Source organism: Phaseolus vulgaris, chromosome 10 (assembly GCF_000499845.2).
Source record: "Phaseolus vulgaris cultivar G19833 chromosome 10, P. vulgaris v2.0, whole genome shotgun sequence".
NCBI classification, from domain to species: domain Eukaryota; kingdom Viridiplantae; phylum Streptophyta; class Magnoliopsida; order Fabales; family Fabaceae; genus Phaseolus; species Phaseolus vulgaris.
In genome coordinates this window covers 20147280-20170692 of record NC_023750.2, presented here as the reverse complement: position 1 = coordinate 20170692, position 23413 = coordinate 20147280, and the positions used below count along the sequence as shown (strand labels likewise).

Genomic DNA, 23413 nt, shown 5'->3' with positions numbered 1-23413 from the left:
CAAATGTGGTTATAAGAATGCTCAACAAATCTCTAGCCATTAAAGCAAGATCCGAAAAACGTTAACTATTATTTTTCCACCACTTTAACACATCCATATGTTTCAAAAAATCAAAATTCAAAGTTGGTTCATTCAAATAAGTGTCAAGTTGTGTTCTTCCAATTTAATTAGCTACTTGAAGCTTGGGCATTTTTAATTCCTATTATAAATGTAATAAGTTAGTAATATGCATAATGGGCAAGTACAACAAACTAAAAAATTAATTGAAGTACATTCAAGTAAGCAACTTACATAAAAAAGACTTGGATTTAGAAGTAAATGAGGATGAAGATTGTTCTTACTTACACTTTAGAGCATTTAATGATGTTATCAAAACACTGCTTCTAAAGCTATAGCAAAACCAGGTACCCCTACCAAGCACCATATGAAAGGTAGGTGACTACTTGAAACTAAATATAAAATAATCGCTACATTGCTCCTCGGTGTAAAAAGTAAGGCTAAGCTAATCATATAAAATGAGTAACTAATACATCTATTAGTATCTTTTTAAATCAAGAAATCATGTTTATTAGAAGTAAAACAATATATACAAAGGTAGCAAAGTACCTCACTACACCTTTAGCTTGTTTTCAAAGTGTTCCGTGAAAATAAAGCTTTCTTGTCATAGAGGTGCCAATTAAATTTGTGGCTTCATGTGGAGGCTTTTACCTTTCAATGAATCAATGTTCATTGCATAGTTGGAATTTCAATTTTTAGATTTGCAAAAACAAAGGCAACAAGTACCTTCATTCTAAACAAAGAAGAAAATGTCAGTTAAAACATAAACAACACCCCTGTCACAAACAAAAAATACATTAAAAGAAACATGGACTAGAAAAAGGCAGAAGTTTAAGGAGGAAGGGATAGAACTTGGAAGAAGATGACGGTGAAGGGCGACGACAGATGGTGGTGTTGGCGGTTGAGGGGATCAGCAAATGACACACAATACACACACATAAGTCTATTTTTTTTAGGGATTGAAAATGAATACGATGAGAAACTGAGAAGATATATGGATGGAGATTTTTTTATGCGGACTAACGAACTAGCCCACTCGACCCCGTCATTGACCCGTACAGGCTGCGGGATATGCGAAACGAGCTTTAGCGGGTCAAATAAGAGAGTCCACCCCACGTTATATCTTGCGGGCTACGGATTGGCCTGCCCTGCATTGTCACCCCTAATTCAACATAACCTATAGAATTCTAAAATAAATTTCACAAAAGTCTTTATTTAACATCAATGTAAAATTTTGGAAATTTTATATAATTAAAAGATTTCTATGATTTTAAAATGTTCAAACATATAATATGTATTATGATTGAAATCACAATTTAACAAATAATTTCAAGACTTTAAAACTTCAAAATTGTCACTCATATTCAAACTCAAACAATCAACTTTATCTACTACTTCCCCAATTGTTTATACTTCAAATAATTTTCATAAAATAACATCTATTTCACCTAATAAAATAAACATTACGGCTCTGTTTGCTTCAAGGGATGTACTGTTCAAGAGGAAGGATATGAGTGGATATCCATGGTTTGGATCAAGGGATGTGCAGGGAAGGGAGAGAGTGGATATCCATGAATAGTGATTTTTCTCATTCTTCTCATATGCAAAGATTTGAGGGGAAAGCCACCTAAGATGATGGTGTTTTCCCTTTTTGGCCTTTTTTTCTTTGTCATTAATGTAATAATATATATAATAATCCCTTTTATTTTTATTATTTTTTCATCATAATTATCATATTATGATATTTCATACTTTATTATATATATTTTTTCTTTATAAATAAATTTGTTGTACAATTCACTCTATATATAATTTTTTTTTATTATAAAATGTCCTCAAAAATATTACATGGTTATGTATCATCTACATACAATCTAAATCTAAATCTAAATCAATGAATATAATTTTTTTTCAAAATGTATAAATAAATATAACAATAAATTTGTATATGCTTAGATAATATTATTTGTATGGTTTTTTTTTTCATGTTTCGATAATATTAAATAACTCGTATTTTTTTAAAATAATTATTTAATAGTATTGAAATAAATTATTCAATTGTACAGAAAATAATTTAAAATATTTCAACTAACTCAAATTTACACAAAAATACATCATATTATATTATTTAAATATTTATAAATACAAGGGTAAATTTGTAAACTTATATTTTACACTTTTTAAAAAAATTAAAAAATTCTCACAATAATTACATCACTCACAAACTCCTATAAACTTTCTTCCACGTCCACTCTAACATACCCCAATCCAAACAACCTCACTTTCTTTACACTTTCTTCTCACATCCTCACACATTCACTCCCTCAAATCCTCACACATCCACTTCTCAATCCAAACACACACTACAAGACAAATTTGGAACCTGTGACCATGTTATCTTCACATTGAGATCCTCTAACCTATAGTTCTATTGAAAGATAAAACTAATTTTTCTTATCTGAATAAAAAGACAAGTACTAAAAAATAACATAACTCGCATTGTAGAATTCTAATAAATGATTTGAACATATAATTAGAACCATAAACTAAGAGAGACTATTCTTGAAGTCACATACATCACATGCAAAACACGTCTACCTAGTTAAACAAGACAACTCAAATATAATTCAAAGAAAATGAGAGTAGAAAGGAACTTACTCTAAACAAAAATTTGATCGACTTTAATTTATTTATTGTCAAGAGTTTAAAAATGGTCTTTGATAGTTGATGAAAGATATAGTAAAATTTTTAGAGAGAAAGCATAAGAGAAAAGAAAAATGATTTCTAGAAAGATGGTAATTATTTTGAAAATGAAACTTGAATAACTAATATTTTTCACTTTAATACTAATATCTTTATGTATGATTTAAATCATATACTTATATTACATAGTTTAAAAATTAATATCAAATTCATTTATAAATTTTTTTTTATAGATTTAAATTTTAATCCAGTTATTTAGATTTTAATTTATAAAAAATTTAACTAGTTTTTTTTTATAAATTTTGAATTAAATTTATTTTAAATTTAAACTATTTGAATTTATAATGAATTGGATTAGTTCATTAATAAAACATATATAATTTTATGATTTTTTTTCCGCACTTATCTGAATCAACATTCTGAATATATATACAGTGGAGTGGTTGAGCATGTGGTACATTGTGACGACAATTTTGTCATGCAAGATAAAAAATGGAGAGGACCACATTCCAACCTTCTGCATTCTTTTAGCCTATAATTTTTCTTTGAAGAATCTCTTACTCTCTAATAATGATTGATATACTGATTTTTAAATCATTAAATTTTAAAAATATAATTCATAAATCATATACGTATCATTTTAATTTAGTATTATATTAAAAAGTAAAAGAAACCAAGAGTATGGAAAAACTCGTTTTCATCTAAACTCTTTGTAATAGAAATAAGTTGGTTATAAAATAAGTTGAATGCTTATTTTTATTTTTATTTTCTTCTGCAAGTAAGGTCTTTTTATGAATATAAAAATTTGTAGATTTTTTAACTATGGAATGTTGATTTTATTATGTTCTTTACTAACTTTCGTATTTAAAGAAACTATGTTTAGTATTATTATGATTAATAATGATTTTGTTGAAAAATTTCTAATAAATTTTCTTTCTTAGTTTCCTTAGTTTCATAAAATCCTCTTGTTCGTATAAAAATTGTTTTTTTTTTCATTTAAGTCAAACTAGTTTGTTTAAGATTATTTTTCAACAAATTTGTATAAATAAAAACTAATGATCATAAACGATTATATAATGACTCATGGAAGTAATCTAATTTTCTAAATTGATCCAAACATACCCTAACTAATATTTTTTTTTTAAATGTAAATTTAAAAGACTAGATGAAAGAGTTGGAAGTTTAATTGTATGAATATTTTTACTTTCAAGTACTAATACTTTAAAGTTTAGTTTAGAATATGACTAATCATGAAAACTAATCACATGACTCTAAAATCAACCAATATAAAATTCAAATAACCTCACAATTGATTGTGTTTTGTTAATTAGATAAGTGTGTAGAACTAGTTTATACATTCTCATAATGATCTAAAAAAATTCATGTTGGTAGCTTAACATTATATTTTTTTAAGCAATTTTGATATTTTTTTTAAGGTAGAGTTTATTAACGTGCTTTTGAAATTTCATAATAAAGTTGTATGACATTTTTTTAATACATTATTGATAAATTGTGAATATTAATTATAAATAAAATCCATATATCAATTTATAATTTATAATCCACGATATATCTATATTTATTCATCTATTTATATATAAATTTTGTAATAGAATATGTAATCAAATTTTTTTCAGATTCTTTTTCTTAGTCTAATATGCTAATTAAAAATTAATTAAAATACTTAATGTATTACATTTTCGATTTTTAACTCCATTTTATATCACTAATATCGAAATACATAAAAATATAACAAATTAAGTGTATTAAAATAAAATTATTAACTTGATTCTTTTATGAAATATCATTTATATATACACACAAAATAATAATAATAATTTTTATGAAAGGCAATATAAATAATAAGAGTGATTTATGGTACAAACTTTTTTTATATACATAAAAAAACTATTTACTAAACAAAAGTTAAGTATATGTTCGTATTTATTATTCCATGGTTAAAATGATAAAAAATTGTTCAATATAAATAAAATTTGTGTAATAACTTTACAAACTGATGTTATGTTTTACCAATTATTTTAAAACAACTTAATAGATTATAAAAGTGAAAATAGAATTTACGCAAATATAATGTGATTTTTTATGTTTTCTATTTTGTTTCCAAAACCTGATTCACAATAAAGTAAATAATTACACTAATACAAAAAAAAAATCTAAAAAACATCTACCATTATTATAATTCAAAAACATTTTAAATCAATACTACTTTCAAGCAACTATAAAATCATCTCACTTTATTTTTATTTTGTTTGCATATTCACTGTGTTTCCCTCCATTTTTTGTTCATAAACCAAGCTATCCTAACTGGTATCTCATGATAAAAAAATTTAGAGTAACTTTTGGCCACAGTAGGGAAGAGAAAGAACATAAAGAAATGAAAGCAAAAGTAATATTTTTCACATAACCAAACTCAATTGCCTCATGGAAAAACCACTCTGCCACCATTGTTGCCTTTAGTCACCTCACTCATTGAAAGCAGATTCTCTCAGGGAAAGAGAGAACCCTCCAAGGCATCTTCTAGATATGGAAGGCCACATAATACAGAAGTGCTATTTATTTATTTATTTATTTATATATTTTGCATGTTCTCTGCAAAATTGCCCTCCCTTGAAAAGTATAATGATAAACACCTTTCCATTAAGGAATTCTAGTAAGCACCTTTTGTCTGGAAGAAGCCACCTCCTAGGAGTGTGGAATTCAGATATTATTATTATTATTATTATTATTATTATGAACAAAGATATGCTATAAAGTTTTACACATTTGGCAGTTTTTTATTGTCTCAGAGTTGTGTTTTTTTTCTCAGCCAAAAAGAAAAATCTATAAAATTGTGTTTCTAAGTGGAGTTGGCACAAAAATACAGATTCCTTACACCTTCTTATATCTATGTAAACAAAAGCAGTGAAAATCTTTTGGGACCTCTAAAAAAAATCATGCTTCAATAACAATTCTGATTATGCATGGTTTAATTGCTTGTAGAAGTCATCTTCCATATCACAATATGAACCAATAATCTATATTCTTCTTTTTTTCTCTTAGCTAGCCAAATGAAATAGATCCTCCATGGCTTCATTGTTCAAGAATTTTAATGAACATTTTACCAAAAGAAAATGAAATAGCATGTTTTGTTCGCTTTTAATTATTTTTTTTATCAACAATTAATAATTTTTTATTAATAATTAAAAAATGAAATATTTTAACTCTATTATAAAAATTATCTCAAGAACTTAACTCGCATGTTTATCAAACACAATCATATAAAGTGATATAGGTGAAAAAAAAGTACAGCAAAGCAAAGCAAATAATTACACAAATGAACATTGAAATAGCTACACAGAAGAGAAGAAGAATATTGAAATATTGAAAGCAATAATCAGCAATTAATATAGCTGTAATTATAATTATAGTTTGATTAGATATCTTTTCACATATAAAAAGGGCACAATTTCTGTAGTGATTAGAACTTTTGAATGAAACCCATATGCTCCAAACACTATGCAAATAAAACTAAAGCTAGCTAATCAAACCCCCCAAAACGCCATGTGAGCATCCAAGGCAAATAGCATTGCAAAAGTAACAAAAAGAAAGCCAAAAAGTTTGTGTGAGGTTGAAAATGGTGGGAGAAGAGATCATGGGTTATTACATGGGTGTGCGTGTATCTAAAAAGTTGCATTTTTTTTTGTCACCAAAACAAGCTTTTACCCACCTTTTCTACATCTTTGCATCCTTCAATTTTATTTTATTTTATTTTTCTAAATTTTGTGTCAATATTTGTTCTTAGTCTCTCTCTACCTCTCTTTTCTTTCTTTCTTTTCTCTTCCTAGTCAGCTTAGAAACAACGCATTCTTAGCAACCCACACATTTTGTTTTATCCTATAGCACACACATTTACACACAAAAAGCAAACATTGATATTAATATGAAACATCACATACGGTAGGTCCTCCAATAACAAAAAAAAAACCTATGTGCAATTGGTTTCTTCCTCTAGTTATGTACAAGTCTCTTTCTAAGATACATACATATTGGGTGGAGCTTTGGCTCCACATAGAGCTAACCTCCAATTTAGGGTTTCCTTTATCTTTTTTCATCCAATCTTCTTCTCTTATCATCCATGCATGCCATCCTTTTTGTTATTTTCTTTTCTAATGTGGAAAACTAATCTTCCTAGCTAGGTCAACCCGCCATCCATTTCCATTGTCTCTTTCTTTCACATTCTTCATTTTTTTTTCTCCTTCTTCTCTATCAAGAAAGATTATAGAGGTGTTTAGAATAACTTCTTTATGAATATTTGTAGAAAAAAAAGAGTATACTTTTTGAAATTAAAATAAAATTTCAAAATATCTATACAAGATGATTTCGAAAATTAATTAATTTATACCAAAATAACTATTTTTTTTTTTTTTTTTTACATATTTTGATGAACAAATCTATCCAAACATATTTGTTGGAACAAGTATCATGGATGGTCATTGACCTCTGAATTAAGAAATATTGTATTGTAAACATTTTCTTAATAAAATGTGCATGTCGTGACAAATGCATTTCGAAAAAGTTGCCTTCCAAAAAAAATGATAAAAGACGCGAGGATATTATACTATAATAGTAGTTATAGTGAATTTGGTTTAAAAAGCACTTTAGAGAATCTGATTTTTTCATGTCACGTCATATTTTCAGATTTCATTTAGGGATTCTATTTGAGATTAAAAGGTCACATTTTTTTTTATTGAGTTTTAAGTTTTTTATACAAACTATTTACCTACTCTTTTTAATTGAGAAACAACAATTTTAATATACAATTTACAAATAAAGAAAATATATTTTACCGAAATGGTCTTGATAAGTTTATTGACTTTTATAACCATTATATTAAAATAATATCAACAATCACTTTTAATTGGTTGTCAATATAAAACAATTACACTAATTATGTTTAATCATCATATTTGTAAATTATATCATAAAAATAAGCTTGTTTATATTTTGATTAAAGTATTTTGAGATCTTAATTATTACCTTTTTTTTATACAATAGCGAATTTGTACATCAATAAAAAAATATATATAAAATTTTATCTTTAATTACCTAACTACATGAAACATTTATAATGAAAACTTACAAGTGAGAAATAGAAATTTAATGATAAAATATTAAATCGTTTAATTTGAAACCGGTGTTAAATAAAGTGTGATGACAAAATCGTAATAATCAAAGTACGTATTATATTGGTTATGTGTTAAACTCGTGTAATTTATTAATTTAACTTTGGTGAGTTCTTATAGTTAATGTGTTAATGTAATATGTGAACAATTACTTTTCAAATTATTTTTATTTTTATTTTTTGTGGTAAATGTTATGTTGGTTTTTTTTATAACTGATGTAATAGGGTCCATTTTTTATTTTACCACTTTTCTTTACACGTTCATTTTTTTGTTCTCACTTGTGTGTTTCCTATTGTGAGTTTACATTTGTCCTATTTGCTAGCAGATGTAAAAGTTAATTATTGTTATGAGTTTTTATTTTTGTCTTCATTACTGGGCGATTATGCAGCGAACACATCAAGTCCTACCATGAAGAACTTGTGTTGACTACACTGCTGAAGTCATAACTCATGTAATATGTGATATATTTACATCAGTTTTACCACAACCCCATGTAATATGTGACATATTACATTGATTGTTAATTACTAAGTCACAACCAATGTAATATGTGCCATATTTTTCTCTTATATTGGTCAATGTATAAATCCAATGTAGTATTTGCATATTTTATATCAAATTAGCAATCGATGTAAAATGTGTTTCACTTTCTACATTATTAGTATATATATTTGATGGAATTAGTGTAAAAACTCACTTATAATCGATGTAAAATTATTATTTTTACTAGTGATTATCTAAATAGTGACTATTAATTAGAAAATACTCTAAATAAAGATGGTCAATGAGAACATAAAATAAATAGTAATGAAAAAAATATGGTGATATTTATTATGATTTGAATAATTTTGTAATAAATGCTTATATATAAAACATGTTATATTCTCTTGGTTGGTGGAAAGTGTTTATGATGTATAAATCATGAAGTGGATCATGACATTATTTTAGGTCATGTGGTAACAATGTTGAGTTTTCTTTGATATTCTAACCATGCAGAGAGACACTGAAAGATAATGGAATCAAACCATGCAGAGACACTGAAAGATAATGGCAAGAGAAGAGATTGCACTATGCATTATTGACACTTTCTAATAGATTTTGTTTATTTTTTAAAAAAAGTAATTTAAGAAAGAAACGAAAGCAATACTTCCAAAGAAAAAAACACATCCCAAGAAACTATATATGCAATTCCACTTTGAGCCAAAGTTTGTGTGTGTTTGAGGCAATTATTGATCATAAATTATGTGCACTGGTTTCTGTTCTTTCGGTTATATGATACAAGATGACTTTGTTGCTTATATATAATCCAAACAAACCAAATTGACAACTCCATTGAGGGTGACCCATATGTCTTTTGGGGTGATATTTTAAGGGCATTGTCCAATTGGATTTTTCTGTGTATCTCACAAGCTTCAATCAATATCAATATTATTATTAGGGTATGGCACATGATGTGATTATATAACTAAGTTTTAGGTCAAATCTCATGCTCAAGAGAATTCACATAATAAATATCACATTTTCCATGAGTTTAGTTAAGATTGTGTACATAATATAAGAGGAAAATTTTATTATCATTACAACTTTATGGAAAGTTATAATTATTAATTGATCTTTTTGTGTAGTGATAGACCTAATTTTAAGTGTCGTGCAAATTGGAGATTTATCATCATAACCACCAAATTATGAGAGGAGGTGGGGTCGGTATTAGCATTTAACTAGGAATCAGTAAAAAAAAAATGCTTAATTTCTACTGAATAGATTGTTATTTTTATATTTTTAATTTTACCTTTTTTTCCTACTATTTTAGTTCCCATATTTTAGAAAATATGTTTTTAAAATTTAAGTTATTAACTTCATCCATCCTATGTATAATGTATCATACTATACATATAAGATTTGATCATTAAGAATTATGGTCTTAACTTCTTGAAACCTTTAAATGACTTAATTTTTGTTCACTTTTGTTTCTTTATTCAAATATCGACATGACTAGTGAGTCATTATATATAACTACTTATTTTATATTAGGTGTTTAATTTATTTTGTTTTTGTTTTAATTATCATCATTTGCATTTTATAAGGAGTCACTTTAGGTTTCGGATCCATTCTAGTAATGGCTTTTATTCAATATATTACTAAAATTAAGATGATTTTCTAAATCTCAAATATTAACCTCGGATATTTCATCTTCTGAAATTTGAAGATTGTTGACGTAATTTCTAATGCTCACTTCATCATGTTTTTATTTTGTATTAATTTTTCCATAAAAAAATTATTAAATAAAAACTAATTTTATAAATTAAAAAAATAATTGTAGTTAAAACAACATTAATAATTAATTAGATACCACTTGAAAACTTATTTATGAACAATAATAATTACTTTAAATATCAATAATTTTTTAATATATAAAATAATATTTATGTTATTCTTGGACCTGTTCGATATTAGGAAGACCTATGACTTAGATATTATTTCATGTAAAAACTTAAGACATGGATTGAACAATGTTCGATGACAAAGAGTATAAGGACATAAAGGTTGGATGACTGATATATTTTCAAAATAAAAAAATGTACGTCCCATATTTCACCCAAAAAATAAAATACAAAAACATATTTTTTTTTGTTTAAACACAATAATAACAAAAAAAAAAAAACCGAATCAACAATAAATGGAGGAAAAACAGTTTTTATCCATAGTACTACTCAGTTAAATAAAAAAAAACACTGAAAAAATAAACTCCAAAAATAACATTTAAATAAAAAATATCTAATTTAGTCAATAATAATTAATAATTTTTAATCTTTAAAATTAGTTTTTATTTAACCATTTTCTAATTGTTATCCAATTTATCATTTGAAGCTCAAGTAGCTCGACTAAGAGTTTTTACAACTACAAATTAAATTAATTAAGAGGATAGCAAGCATGGTTAAAAGAAATGTTAAAAACTTTCTTGTACACGCTATTTGGTATAACTTAGTTAGAATTTTATTACTAGTACAAAATAATTTTTTTAGTAGATTTTAGTTTTTTTACCCTATTTAATACTATTTTTTATAACTTGTTAGTGTTCGTTTGGCACAGGATCAGTCCAAATTTTCTTATGGATTTTTACTATTCTGGGTTTAAAATACATTGATTTTGATATATTAAAAAGTTTTTATTATATTTTAAAATATTAAAATTAGTGTATTTTGAAGTAGAAGGATAACAGAAAAAAAAAACTAGGAGAGAATCTAAATTTATGTCAGGACATGACAGACATGATTGAATAATTATTGAATAATTTTATCTGGTAGACTTTTTCTATTTTATTAATTAATATAAATTTTATTTGAAAAGGTTATCTGAATCAAAATGAACTCAACAAGAATATATATAATGATATTTTTTACCATTAATATTTAAAATCTAAAATAAATATTTACATGTAAATATTAATATAGTATGCATCAGAATATTTTTATCTAAAAATATAAAAATTTCTCATTCAATCATTTATCTAAAAAATCATTTTAAAATATAAAAAATACAAATATTTTTATTTTCTCATTCAATAATGTTTTTATCATTTAAAAATTATTTTCTTCCTCAGAATAAATCATAATCTTATAATTGAATTTCCTCTTTTAGTTTTGTTATATTATTCTTATTTTTTAATTTGGAGTAATTGTTATTTTCTTTGTGAAATTTGTAATTTTCAGGAAAAAAAAACCTACTTCTTTTTCTCTCTATATCTCTCTTTTCCTTGTTTCTTCATTTTTTTCCCCATAATTCATCTATTTTCAAATATAATCATGTCATGCTATAACTAAGGAGTCAGGATACATTTCTACTCGATCATATTTTCAAACAGAGTATGTTCATTTTTATTTTTTTTTACTCAGCAATAAATAACTATTGCAACACAACACCTTTCAAGCTCCAATTCTAACAACACCCGTAATCTTACGCAAAGGAACAAAAATTACAAGCTCCAAAAAACATATACGACCAATCCAACAAAACCACAACACTACAAGAAAATCATGAAATAGAAACCAATTTTAGAGACAAAAAATAATTAGTTGTTATAGTGACTAAATTAGATACCATTTTAGAATCTAAAAAAACTTTTGGTTTCTAAATTAGTTTCCATTATTGTTAAATAGTTTCTAAATTAGTATCTAATTAGCTACCCAGGTTTTAAATACCAATTATTTATATTCTAAATTTGGTAGCAAAAATCTTGGTAGCTAATTATATACCAATTTAGAAACCATTTAACAATAATAGAAACTAATTTAGAAACCAAAATATTTTTTAGTCTCTAAAATGGTCTCTAATTTAGTTACTATAACAACTAATTATTTTTGGTTTCTAAAATTAGTTTCTATTTCATGATTTTCTTGTAGTGCAAACACATCTAACACAAAACATATAAATTCCTTACACACAAATAAGGCCAAAGAAAAACCAAAACAATAGAATGTTAAGAACAAAACTTATTTCCTTCAATACCTCGGGATCCATCTCCAAAACCTACAATAAACAACAAACCCCTTGTTGGCCTAAGACCAACAAGAGTAAGTTCATTTTTACTCTAAAGATCCCTTATTATCTATTTTTTCTATGATTTAGTCATCAATCTTAGTGGACCCAATTGAGAAAAGTGTTTCTTTCGACTTGATTAAGTTCATACTAAATTTTGGTAATGTTTAAATAACTTGCTCTAGATTCCTAAATTTTGGAGTGGTTCCCCTGTTTGAGGTAGAATTTCCATCAAAATAAGGAATTTCAGGTAAGAGAAGCTAACTTTAATTTTTAATAGCACCCTAGGCTAGAAGATCTGAATTTGGAGGGGACGTGGTCCTAAGTTTCAATTTCTCTTCTAGGGATGTTATTTGATAAAATTGTTTGATTTTATGTTGTGGGAACATGTATAAATATTAGATTTTGATAGTTTGGAAGTTAAATATTGTTTTTGATGTTGGAAAGGTTCTTGAATGTTATGAATTTTTAAATGTTATGTAATTGAATAATATGTATTATATATGAATGATGAAAATTGTATGAAATTCATGTCATACATGTGGGATAATCTATGAGTTGTTGTTTGATGGTACATTAAGTATGAAAGCTTATGTTTAACAGAGATCCTCTAGCTTCACTAATGATCTAAGTCATATAGACTAAGATATCAGGTGGTGAGAAGCTAATGAGGGAGTTCATACACACTGGGTCCCGCTGTAGACACTCCATATTGGATGCTTGAACTTATCTTGATCTTGGATGAATGGATTAGATGTTAGTCTCTAATAGGGGCATACTTAATGAGTCTTTTGGAAGACGATGGTTTCATGAGTAGTCAGTGGGATTGAAATGAAATCCAATGATTGTGATTGAGAAATTGATCCATGTGAGATCTATGTGATTGTTTTATTTTGGGATTTGAAGAAGATTGAATAATTGAGAAATAGATCCATGTAATTTGGTTTTCTCTTTTGATTTAATTGTGTATATTATAAAACTTTATTTATACTAGTTTACCTTTGCTTTTCTTGCTGTGTTGTGAACTGCGATGATTGTACTATATAAATATAGGTGCATGAGAGTCTAAAAGGTTTTATAGTTTTGTTTTAAGCTATGGATTTGTAAATATTTGTATTTCTATAAGTCCTAATCATGTATCAGAAATATTTTGAAAAACTATAAGCTTGTATAGAAATATGTAGAATTTGTATTGTAATAGTTAGATGTATATTTGGGATGTTACATATAACGATATCAAAGCAATTCATTTTAGGATGACCTGAGGGTAGTGGGTTTATTGTGTTTCTCTTGCATGTAGACCTTTTTTTAAGTCTAGCTTCAAGACTTAGTTAATAGTTTTTAATAGGATGTTTAACAAGGTTTTTATTTTAAAATCTTTTTTGTGGTTGAGTGAAAGTGATTGTTATGAATAAAGATGAAAGTATTAAGAATGGAAAGAATCTTGATGTAGTGGTGAGGGTGCACACTCATGACTAAATCAAGATGATTTTCTATCTTAATTCTAAAAGTATAGTATACTTTTTTGTATATGTTTTGGGATGGTTATTTCTATGTTATGTGAACTTGATATTGAACACATGTCTATTTTAGGAAAATAAATTTAATCAATGTAAGTGTTTGGTTGTAAGTTTTAAAGTGATATTTTCAGCTAATAGTTTTACACCAACATTTGCTTTACTGTAGTATTTTTTTATATATATACATGATAGGTGGTTATTATTACCGATGAACTCAAATTTTAAGAGAGTTTGAGACATCTGTCTTTGGAGGACCTAGATATAATCTTTAGGGATGAATTGACTTTATGTTGATCACAATCTTTTTAATTGTGATGAATGGAAATGTGACATCTTCAAATTGGAACGATATGGAATGAGTAGTTGCACAACGAGTATGGAACAAGTCATGAATTAGAGTAACTTGTTTTATAATTTGGCTTCAAATAGAGATAAATAATAAAGGTTAGACAAGTAGTACTTTGACAAAGTGGAGTTTTATACACAAATTTTTTGAGCAAATATCAAGGTTGTCTTTAAAGATAAAAGTAAAATTTTCTTTGGTATGGTGCTTAAGCAGGGTTGACATTAATGACATATTATAAAATGGTTTCATCTGAGTAGTAAATTTGTAAAATTAAATTGGAGAAGTAGATTATTGGGTCGAGTATGCTACCATGAGGAATACCAATATTGTTGGTAAAGACGAAGGATGAGAAATCTAGATTATGTGTGGATTGTTAAAAGATAAACAAGATTGTGTTAGAATTATAGGCGTTAAACAAGAGGGGGTGAATTGTTTAAGAAAGATATTTGCAACTATTGAAGGTAGATTGAAAGACAATGAAGAATAAATTAATTAGAAATTAATTCAGCCAATTAGAAAACTGTTTTTAACTTATTGTAGAAAATCAACCAATTGTTTTTGCGAAACAATCAGTTGTTTATATCAGCAGTGTTGAAAATCAAAGCAAAAGAAGATTTAAAGAGTGTAAGGATAGAGAGATTAACACAGAATGTTTATAATGGTTCACTCTTTACCAAGAGCTACATCCAACCCTCAGCAACCACTGAGAATTCACTAAGTAATCAAAACCTTGATTACATACAACACACCTAAGTGGTGATCTTGAACACTTAAAAAACGCACACCACCTTTGGCAAATACAACACAGTTTTCAGAACAACCTCTGAAACTACACAACACCAATTCACACAAAATTACAATGATCAAGAAAGAAATGAATGGAATACACCTGGATACAATCAAATATTAAAGCACAGTGAATACAGGACAATTTTATTGCACACTTGAGAATGATCCAAAGCTCTTTGAAATCTTGAAAAACTGATTTGAATAATTTCTCTTAGTTGATTAACAACCAGGAGGGTAAAACAACTTAGTTAAATTCTAAACAGTTGGTCAAAGCATTTAATTCCATAATCAGAATCACTTTTAATCATTTAAAATAGATTAAAGCCACTTAACAAAAATTTGTTAAGGTTTTTAGAAAATCCATCGGTTAAAAACACGAATCAATCGATTGAATTTGTTTGTCAGCAAAGTCAAACAAAGTCAAGCTTTTTCAAATCCTTTTCAAAAACATTAAGTGTAAAACAACCGGTTGAATCGAAATTTCAACAGGTTGATTTTTCACTTTCTTTAGAAAACATATCTTTTTCAAAAGGATTGAAATCAAACAACCTTGGATCATCACACAGAGTGAATTAACAAATTTAAATACTCTAGACACACGCACACAACCAACAACAAGGGTCTTCATGCATTCCACTTGGATTTGGAGACATCAAAGCACCTTGTTCAACAATCTCCCCCTATTTAATGAAGACAGATCCCTGGTTTGCTTGTGTTGTCATTTTTGATTTTGATAGATCCTGGAAAATAGAAATTATGCACATACAAGGCATACATAGCAGAAGGATAACCCAAGTTTGGAAAGCACCCAATAAACAATTTTCTGCATAAGCTTTTTAGTAAGAAAACTAGAAAACACCGTATGAAAACCAATGTGAAAACAATGGTGAATTGAGGTGCATATCAGAGCAATAGCAGTAGCAAAATAAAAAAGAGTCATAGCAGCAAATACAACACCAAAAACCACATCATTCTCCCCCTTTCACAAATAGAATGAGAAATGGGATAAAAACATAATTAAGGAAGAATTTGAGAATCAAGAATACCCAACTCATTTCTCAAGAAGAAAAACCTGTCCTTAGGCAGTGGCTTAGTGAAGATATCTGCAAGTTAATAAATTGAGGTTCATAATCCCCATTACTCATATGATCCCTTATAAAATGGTGGCGGAACTTAATGTGCTTAGTCCTTGAATGCTGAATTTGATTTTTAGTGAGGTTGATAGCACTTATGTTATCACAAAACAAAGGCACCTTGTTGACCTTCAATCCAAAGTCTTCAAGTTGTTGCTTGATCCAAAGGATTTGAGCATAACAACAACCAACAACTATGTACTCAACTTCTACAGTTGAGAGGGCCACACAAACTTGCTTCTTGTTATGCCAAGATATGAGGCTTGAACCAAGAAGATGACAAGTGCCACTTGTGCGAATCCGCTTGGAACCTTAAACAAAAAGGTCTCATGTGAGGATTGCCTATAGCGGAGGGGAAAAGTTTGATTAACAATGGAGAATGGTCCGATTGGGTTAGAGGTAAATGCAACACAGCTTGCACCCTGCAAAATCAGAATAACCAACTAAATGTATAGGAGAGTGAGAGGGATACCATAAACCAATAGTGGTTGCGCCCTTAAGGTATTTCAGAATTCGTTTGGAAGCCTTGAAGTGAGATTCTTTTGGATTTGATTGAAATCTAACACATAGGCAAACAGAAAACATGATGTTTGGCCTGCTAGCAGTGAGATAGAGCAAAGAACCAATCAATCCTCTGAATTTGGTTTGATCTACTATTGTTCCAGCCAAGTCAGCATCCATATAATAGCTTGTGAACATTGGTGTGGATGCCTCTTTGCAGTTTTCCATCTCAAACTTCTTGAGAATCTCCTTGTAGTACTTGGTTTGGCTTAGGAAGATGCCATCCTTTAATTGCTTGACCTGCAACACTAAGAAGAAGGATAACTCTCCCATCATAGACATTTCAAACTCTCCCTGAATAGCTGCCACAAATTCATCGCATAGACAATCATTAGTAGCACCAAATATGATATCATCAACATAAATTTTGTTAGAATATATGGCCTTAAACGAGAGGTAGGGTGAATTGTTTAAGATGGGTTTTTGAAACTTTTTAAGGTTTAACAAAATTCTTTGTATGAATCCAGAACATAAATCAGGTTAGCCAAGAACAAGATCAGTAAAACAACAAAGCAGTAGAAAAACAATCGGTTGTTTATACCAGTAAAAACTAAAAACAGAATGTAAATGAGTTTAAAAGTAAGAGAAAGATACACCAACAGTTTATACTGGTTCACTCTTAAACCAAGAGCTACATCCAATCCCCAGAAAACCACTGGGTAATCCACTAAGTAATCAAACCAGATTACAACACACAATCCACCAAAGCAGTGACCTTGAACCCTTCAAGAAACACACTCACTTTGGCAATTCACACACCAAGAGTATTGATCTTGACCACCTCAAGAGCACACAACAGTCCTTGGCAACACAACACCAGAAATACAGAAGGTTGAGAAGAGATTACACTCCTTTATAGAACAATCTGAAATCAATACAAATGCAATCCTATTCCACTCTCTTAGAAAACCCAAAGCTTTGATGTGAATGTTTAAATCTTGAATCAACTCTTTTACAACTGAAAAACTAAAATTTGTTTTCTTACCTGTTTGAAAACATAAACAAACTATTTATATTTTCCAAAGATTGGTCAAAGCATTTAATGAAGGAGCGTATTCAGTTGGAAATCATTTAAAGCTCATTCAACCATCAAAACAGAATTTTGTTAGGATTTTCAAAGAAACAATCGGTTGAAACCACGAAACAACCGATTGTTTGGTTTGGCAGTTAAGTCAACCAAACTTAAACAATTTTCAACCTTTTCAAAAACTCCTAAGAGTAAAACAACCGGTTGATTAGACAAAACAACAGGTTATTTTTCACTTAGTTTGAAAAACACTTTATTTTAAAAAAAGGATTTAAAACACATCAGCTTTAGATTCAACAAAGGAGTGGATTACATATAAAACTACCCAGATCCCTCCCAAAACACAACAACAACACAGCCTGGCATCAAGCACAAAGGGTTTGGATTCTTCAAAGCACAATTTGAATTCTTCAAAGCACTTAATCACTCTTGATCAACAAATTTGAACCAAGATAATGAAAGATTTGGACTTTTTAATAAAAAGAGTCTTATCAATGCTAAGCCTCTCATACCACTGTCTTGGGGCTTGCTTGAGTCCATAGAAGGCCTTTTTCAACTTGTACACATGATTAGGATATTGGTGATCTTCATAACCGGGTGGTTGTGAGACATAGACCTTTTCATTGATGAATCCATTGAGAAATGCACTCTTCACATCCATCTGAAACAGTTTGAAACCACTCATGCAAGCAAATGCAAGAAGTAGTCTCACAACTTCCAATCTGGCCACAGGTGCAAAGGTTTCATCATAGTCAATACCTTCCTCTTGATTGTAACCTTTGGCAACCAACCTAGCTTTGTTTCTTGTTATCACACCAGCTTCATCCAATTTATTTATGAACATCCACTTGGTTATAATGATATTCATGTAATCAGTCTTAGGAACCAGAGACCACACATCGTTCCTAGTGAATTGATTCAGCACATCATGCATGGCAACAACCCAACTTCCATCTTTAAGTGCATCACTTATAGAATTAGGTTCAACTTTCGTCTCTCTTCCAGTGGCTCTTTACTCGTGTTACGCCTAAACGCGTCATCCACACCACACGTATGGACCTCTTGTGATCTAGGCATCTCCGTAACTGATAACTGGTGTATGGTCTGGGACCTACTTCTCGTGGCCCAGCTCTTCTGTTCGAATCACCGATGTTCGATCTATCATCGCCCTCACTACACTGCCGAGGACACATCAGCACATCCTGGTGATCGATGTCTGACCACTCTTCGGCAACTTGGCTCACGTGCCTTGCGAGACACTGGCCCACACCGCTCGTGGGACCCAGCTTATGTGGCCCCATCATTACTAGCGGTCAACGACACCCGAGGACTAGTCGGCACACAAGCCCCCAGTCTGGAGTTGTAACTTGTTCAACGAAGAGACTAAGTCCTTGCCCCTGGCGACCTACGTGGCTCTGCGTGATAGGACATAAACAGTGCACAAAAGTGATGCTTCTCTGTGCCCATCTTAATCTGCGCACACGTGTCTTGATCAAACGGCCAGGACTTAACGTTGCTTGTGCTTCTTAGTTTACGTTAAGTATTCGAAAACGCGTGCTTCCAATCACTGTTTCATTATTCTCAGAAACACCTTTGATTGCTTCATCTTCTTCCTCGAGCGCTCTCACCTTTCCTTCTACAAAGTCCAGAACTTTCAACCCACCTCGATCGAAAGGTATGAACTTTATCCATTGATCATCCTTACTTTTCGATTTCGCTGCTTGATAACTGTCTGTGACTGTTTAATTTCATTGCATTTTAGGTTTTCCATTCCTTTCCTCTGTTCCTTTGTTTTTCTAGGTTTTTCCCTTCGAGTGTGGGTTTTTTCTGGTTTTTGCTGGGTTACACCTTCACCCTTTTCTGAACCTTTGTTTTCTTCTTTCCTTTCCTTGCTTTTTAGCTTTCTTCGAGATGGCTCGAAAGAAAACGACCTCCAACCCTCCCCCAACATAGATTACAGAGCCTTGAACCCTTGGGCCTCTGCAGAGCTTCTCGTTGAAACCTCTACCCTCAACTCTAGCGAAGATGTGAGAAAACATAGGGAAGGGGAGCCTGATTGTGTAAGGCGTGTCTTTGGGCGCGAAAGTGATACTTACGTCTCGGTTCGACCTTGTGCTAAGGGCGAACCCGTATGTGCCGATGACCGGGCTAACGAAGGAGAGCCCTTCTTCTTCCTCTACCAGACTATCTTCAAACAGATTAACCTACGTCTCCCCCTCATCGGCTTCGAGAGGGCGTTGCTGACAAAATTAACGTGGCCCCCGCCCAGCTGCATCCCAACAACTGGACCTTCATGAGGGCCTTCTCTATCTTGTGCGACCACTTCGGGCACCCTCCCTCAGTCAACGTCTTCCTCCACTTCTTCGAGGCCAAGAGCCCGAGGAAGAATCTCTGGGTGAGTTTCAGTGGTGTGGCAGGGACAGTTCTCCTCATGCTCTTCCAACAATCTTACAAGGGTTTCAAAGGGAAGTTCCTTAGGGTGTGTTGCACTGAGCATGACCCTACCCTGCTGGACGGGTTCCCCCTTTACTGGGTAAGGGAACTCAAGTTTAAGAAACCCAAGACCTTGGAGGAACTGGCCACTCCCGACCGCAAAGTGTGCCAGGTTCTCTAAAGTTTGGGGGCGGTGTTCAATACTGTCCAGCTGATCAAGCATGAATTCAGGGCCTCTACCCTCAAGGGCTACATTGGTATTGCCTTACTTTGTTACACCTGTTAGCATGCTTCGTATATTCTGCCTCTTCATGCTTGTATGTTTACTCTTGTATTCTGTATCACTTTGCTAACCTCTTGCATTTTGACTTCGGCGCAGGTATGGTGTTGAACGAGGAAAAACGGGCGAGGCTTGCTGATGCCTTTGCTCGTCGCCAAGGGGTGCCTAGGGCCGCGGGTGCCTCTACTCTTCCCACTCCCATCTCTGCCACCGCCGCGTCTTCCCCCGCACCTTCCGCTCCCATCGTCGCGGTTCCCCTTGCCGCCGTCCAGGCGTGACCTGCTCCAACCCCCCTTAAGAAAAGCAAAGAGGTGGTGGAGATTGAGTCTGATGAGGACTCCGCGGAAGGGCCTGTCTTCAAAAGGTGCAAGGCGATGGTGGCTGCGACCTCTCACTCTACTACTATGGGCCATCCTGCATCTTTCAGGGAGCACCCGCCAATTGCTTCCTAACCTCATGGTCTCCTCGCGCTCGAAGGTGGCGGTGAGAGCGTCCCTGGGCATGGGCAAACTCCACTTACAATTGAGCTTCCTGCTGTCCTTCAGCATGCCCTCAAAGGTTTCCAATGAGGGGCAGTGGTGGAGGCGAATGAGGACGCGACCAAGGAACGCTTAGGCTTTGGCTTCGACGAACTCCTTGCCCAAGAAAACACCCAAATCAACAAGGCTGAGGTGATGGAGTAGCAATTAGCCTTGGTGGAGGCAAAGGCCAAAGAAGACTTAGCTCTGAAGGAGGAGAAAAAGAAGGAAGAACTAGCTCAACTGGTTTAAGTCTTCACCAATCGCGAAACCACGTTGGAGCAGGAACTGAGAAGCCTCCGCCAATCTGAAAGGGAGACCAAGAAAAGGCTCTTCGACAAAGGTCAAGATTACACCGATCTTGAGTCGAGGGTCTTGCCTCTACGCACCAGGGTGGTGGAGCTGGAAGAAGAGGCGGTGGCAACAAAGGCCAAGATGGCGAAGCTTGAAGAAAGGGCCACCAACTGGGAGGTGCAGCTTGGCCGTGTGGAAGCGGAGCTCACCCAACAGGTCGAGAACTTCAAGAAAGCTGAGGCTGAGCTGTTCGAGGACGTTGTCGATGCGTATGCTGCGGGGTTCGAGGACACCCTTACTCAGGTTGCCTGTGCACACCCTTAGATGGACGCCTCACCCTTCGCGACATCAAATTGTGTTGTGGATGGGCAGATTGTGCCAGGGCACCACCATCATAAGTTGTACTTGGTTTTCTAGCAAACAATTTCTCTTTTATCTATGACTGCTTTATTTACTTACAACTGTTTGCATCTTTTAACTGCCTCCATCCCTTAACTGCTTTAACTTTCTCGATCTAGATCTGTTTGAATGTTGTTCTTCTATTTCGTGTTGACTATTAACTGTTGCACCTCGCGCTGACGCTTCTAACAACGCCTTTGACAAACATTCGAACCTTAGGTAGCACGCTTGCCTACCTTATCTACCGCATACTCTCCATTGGGTAGCGGGGGTTTGCATACTAACCTTAACTAACCTCACGAAGGAGGATTTCACTGATGAACTATTTCGTTCGACCTTCGTGTTCTCACTCGAGGGGGGAGGTGTTCTCTACGAACCTACCTTTCCCCCTCTCGAGACCTCTGACGAAAGGGAACAGTTTGTACTTGACCTCATCTCCGCTCAAAGGCGAGGAGAATTTCTCTGGTGAACCATACTTGTTCATTCTTACTGTTCTCACTCGAGGGGGGGGGGGTGTTCTCTACGAACCTACCTTTCCCACACTCGAGACCTCTAACCCAAGCGAACGATTCGTAACTGACCTTACCTTCGCTCAAAGGCGAAAAAGGATTTAACTGGTGAACTATTTCGTTCAACCTTGGCGTTCTCACTCGAGGGGGGAGGTGTTCTCTACGAACCTAGCTTTCCCACACTCAAGACCTCTAACGCAAGGTTGAACAGTTCGTAACTGACCTCGTCTTCACTCAAAGGTGAATGAGGATTTAACTGGTGAACTATTTCGTTCGACCTTGGCGTTCTCACTCGAGGGGGGAGGTGTTCTCTACGAACCAACCTTTCCCACACTCGAGACCTCTAACGCAAGGTTGAACAGTTCGTATCTGTATTGTACAAAAATTCGAGAAAATATTTCAATCGAAATTTATTGGGTGACCTCATTAAAAAACCCTTATAAGGGAAAAAGAGCATCCCCTAAGAACTATGTACAATGTTACTGTTCAACTGAAGTAAAACTTGAGGTTGGTCGCATTCCATGTACGAGGAATCGCGCCTCCTTCCAGTGTCTCAAGCCTGTATGCTCCATTCCCAAGGGCCTCTGTCACCCTGAAAGGACCAGTCCACTTGGGGGACAACTTGTTCTCTAGCTGATATGGGTGGGCCTTTTGCATCACCAGGTCGGCGACCTGGAACTGGCGAGGCTTCAACTTCGAGTTGTACTTGTACTCCACCCTTCTCTTCAATGCTTCATCTTTGATTCTTGCTTCCTCCCTGACTTCATCCAGTAGGTCCAGGTTCACCTTTCTTTCTTCGTTGGACTCTTCAGCCACGAAGTTCAAGAAGCATGGCGAGCTCTCTTGGATCTCCACTGGAATCATCACGTCCGACCCATATACCAAGCTGAAGGGTGTGTCTCCAGTGGTGGACTAGGGAGTGGTGTGGTAAGCCCACACTATTCTCGGAACCTCCTCTGCCCAGGTTCCTTTGTCCTTCTCAAGTCTTCTCTTCAGACCTCTGAGCAAGACTCTATTGGCAGACTCGACCTGCCCATTCGTCTGGGGGTGCTCGACTGATGCGAACACCTACTTTATTCCAACCTCTGAGCATAGCTTACCCAACTGTTGGCTTGCAAACTGTGT

At 32.4% G+C, this 23413-nt stretch overlaps 1 protein-coding gene across 1 annotated transcript; it reads right to left on the bottom strand.

Moving 5' to 3' along the window:
- Positions 1-22774: 22774 nt before the first annotated feature.
- Positions 22775-23152, bottom strand: LOC137816416 (uncharacterized). The gene has a single exon (XM_068619545.1). The coding sequence runs from the start codon at positions 23150-23152 to the stop codon at positions 22775-22777; it is 378 nt and encodes a 125-aa protein (XP_068475646.1).
- Positions 23153-23413: the final 261 nt, after the last annotated feature.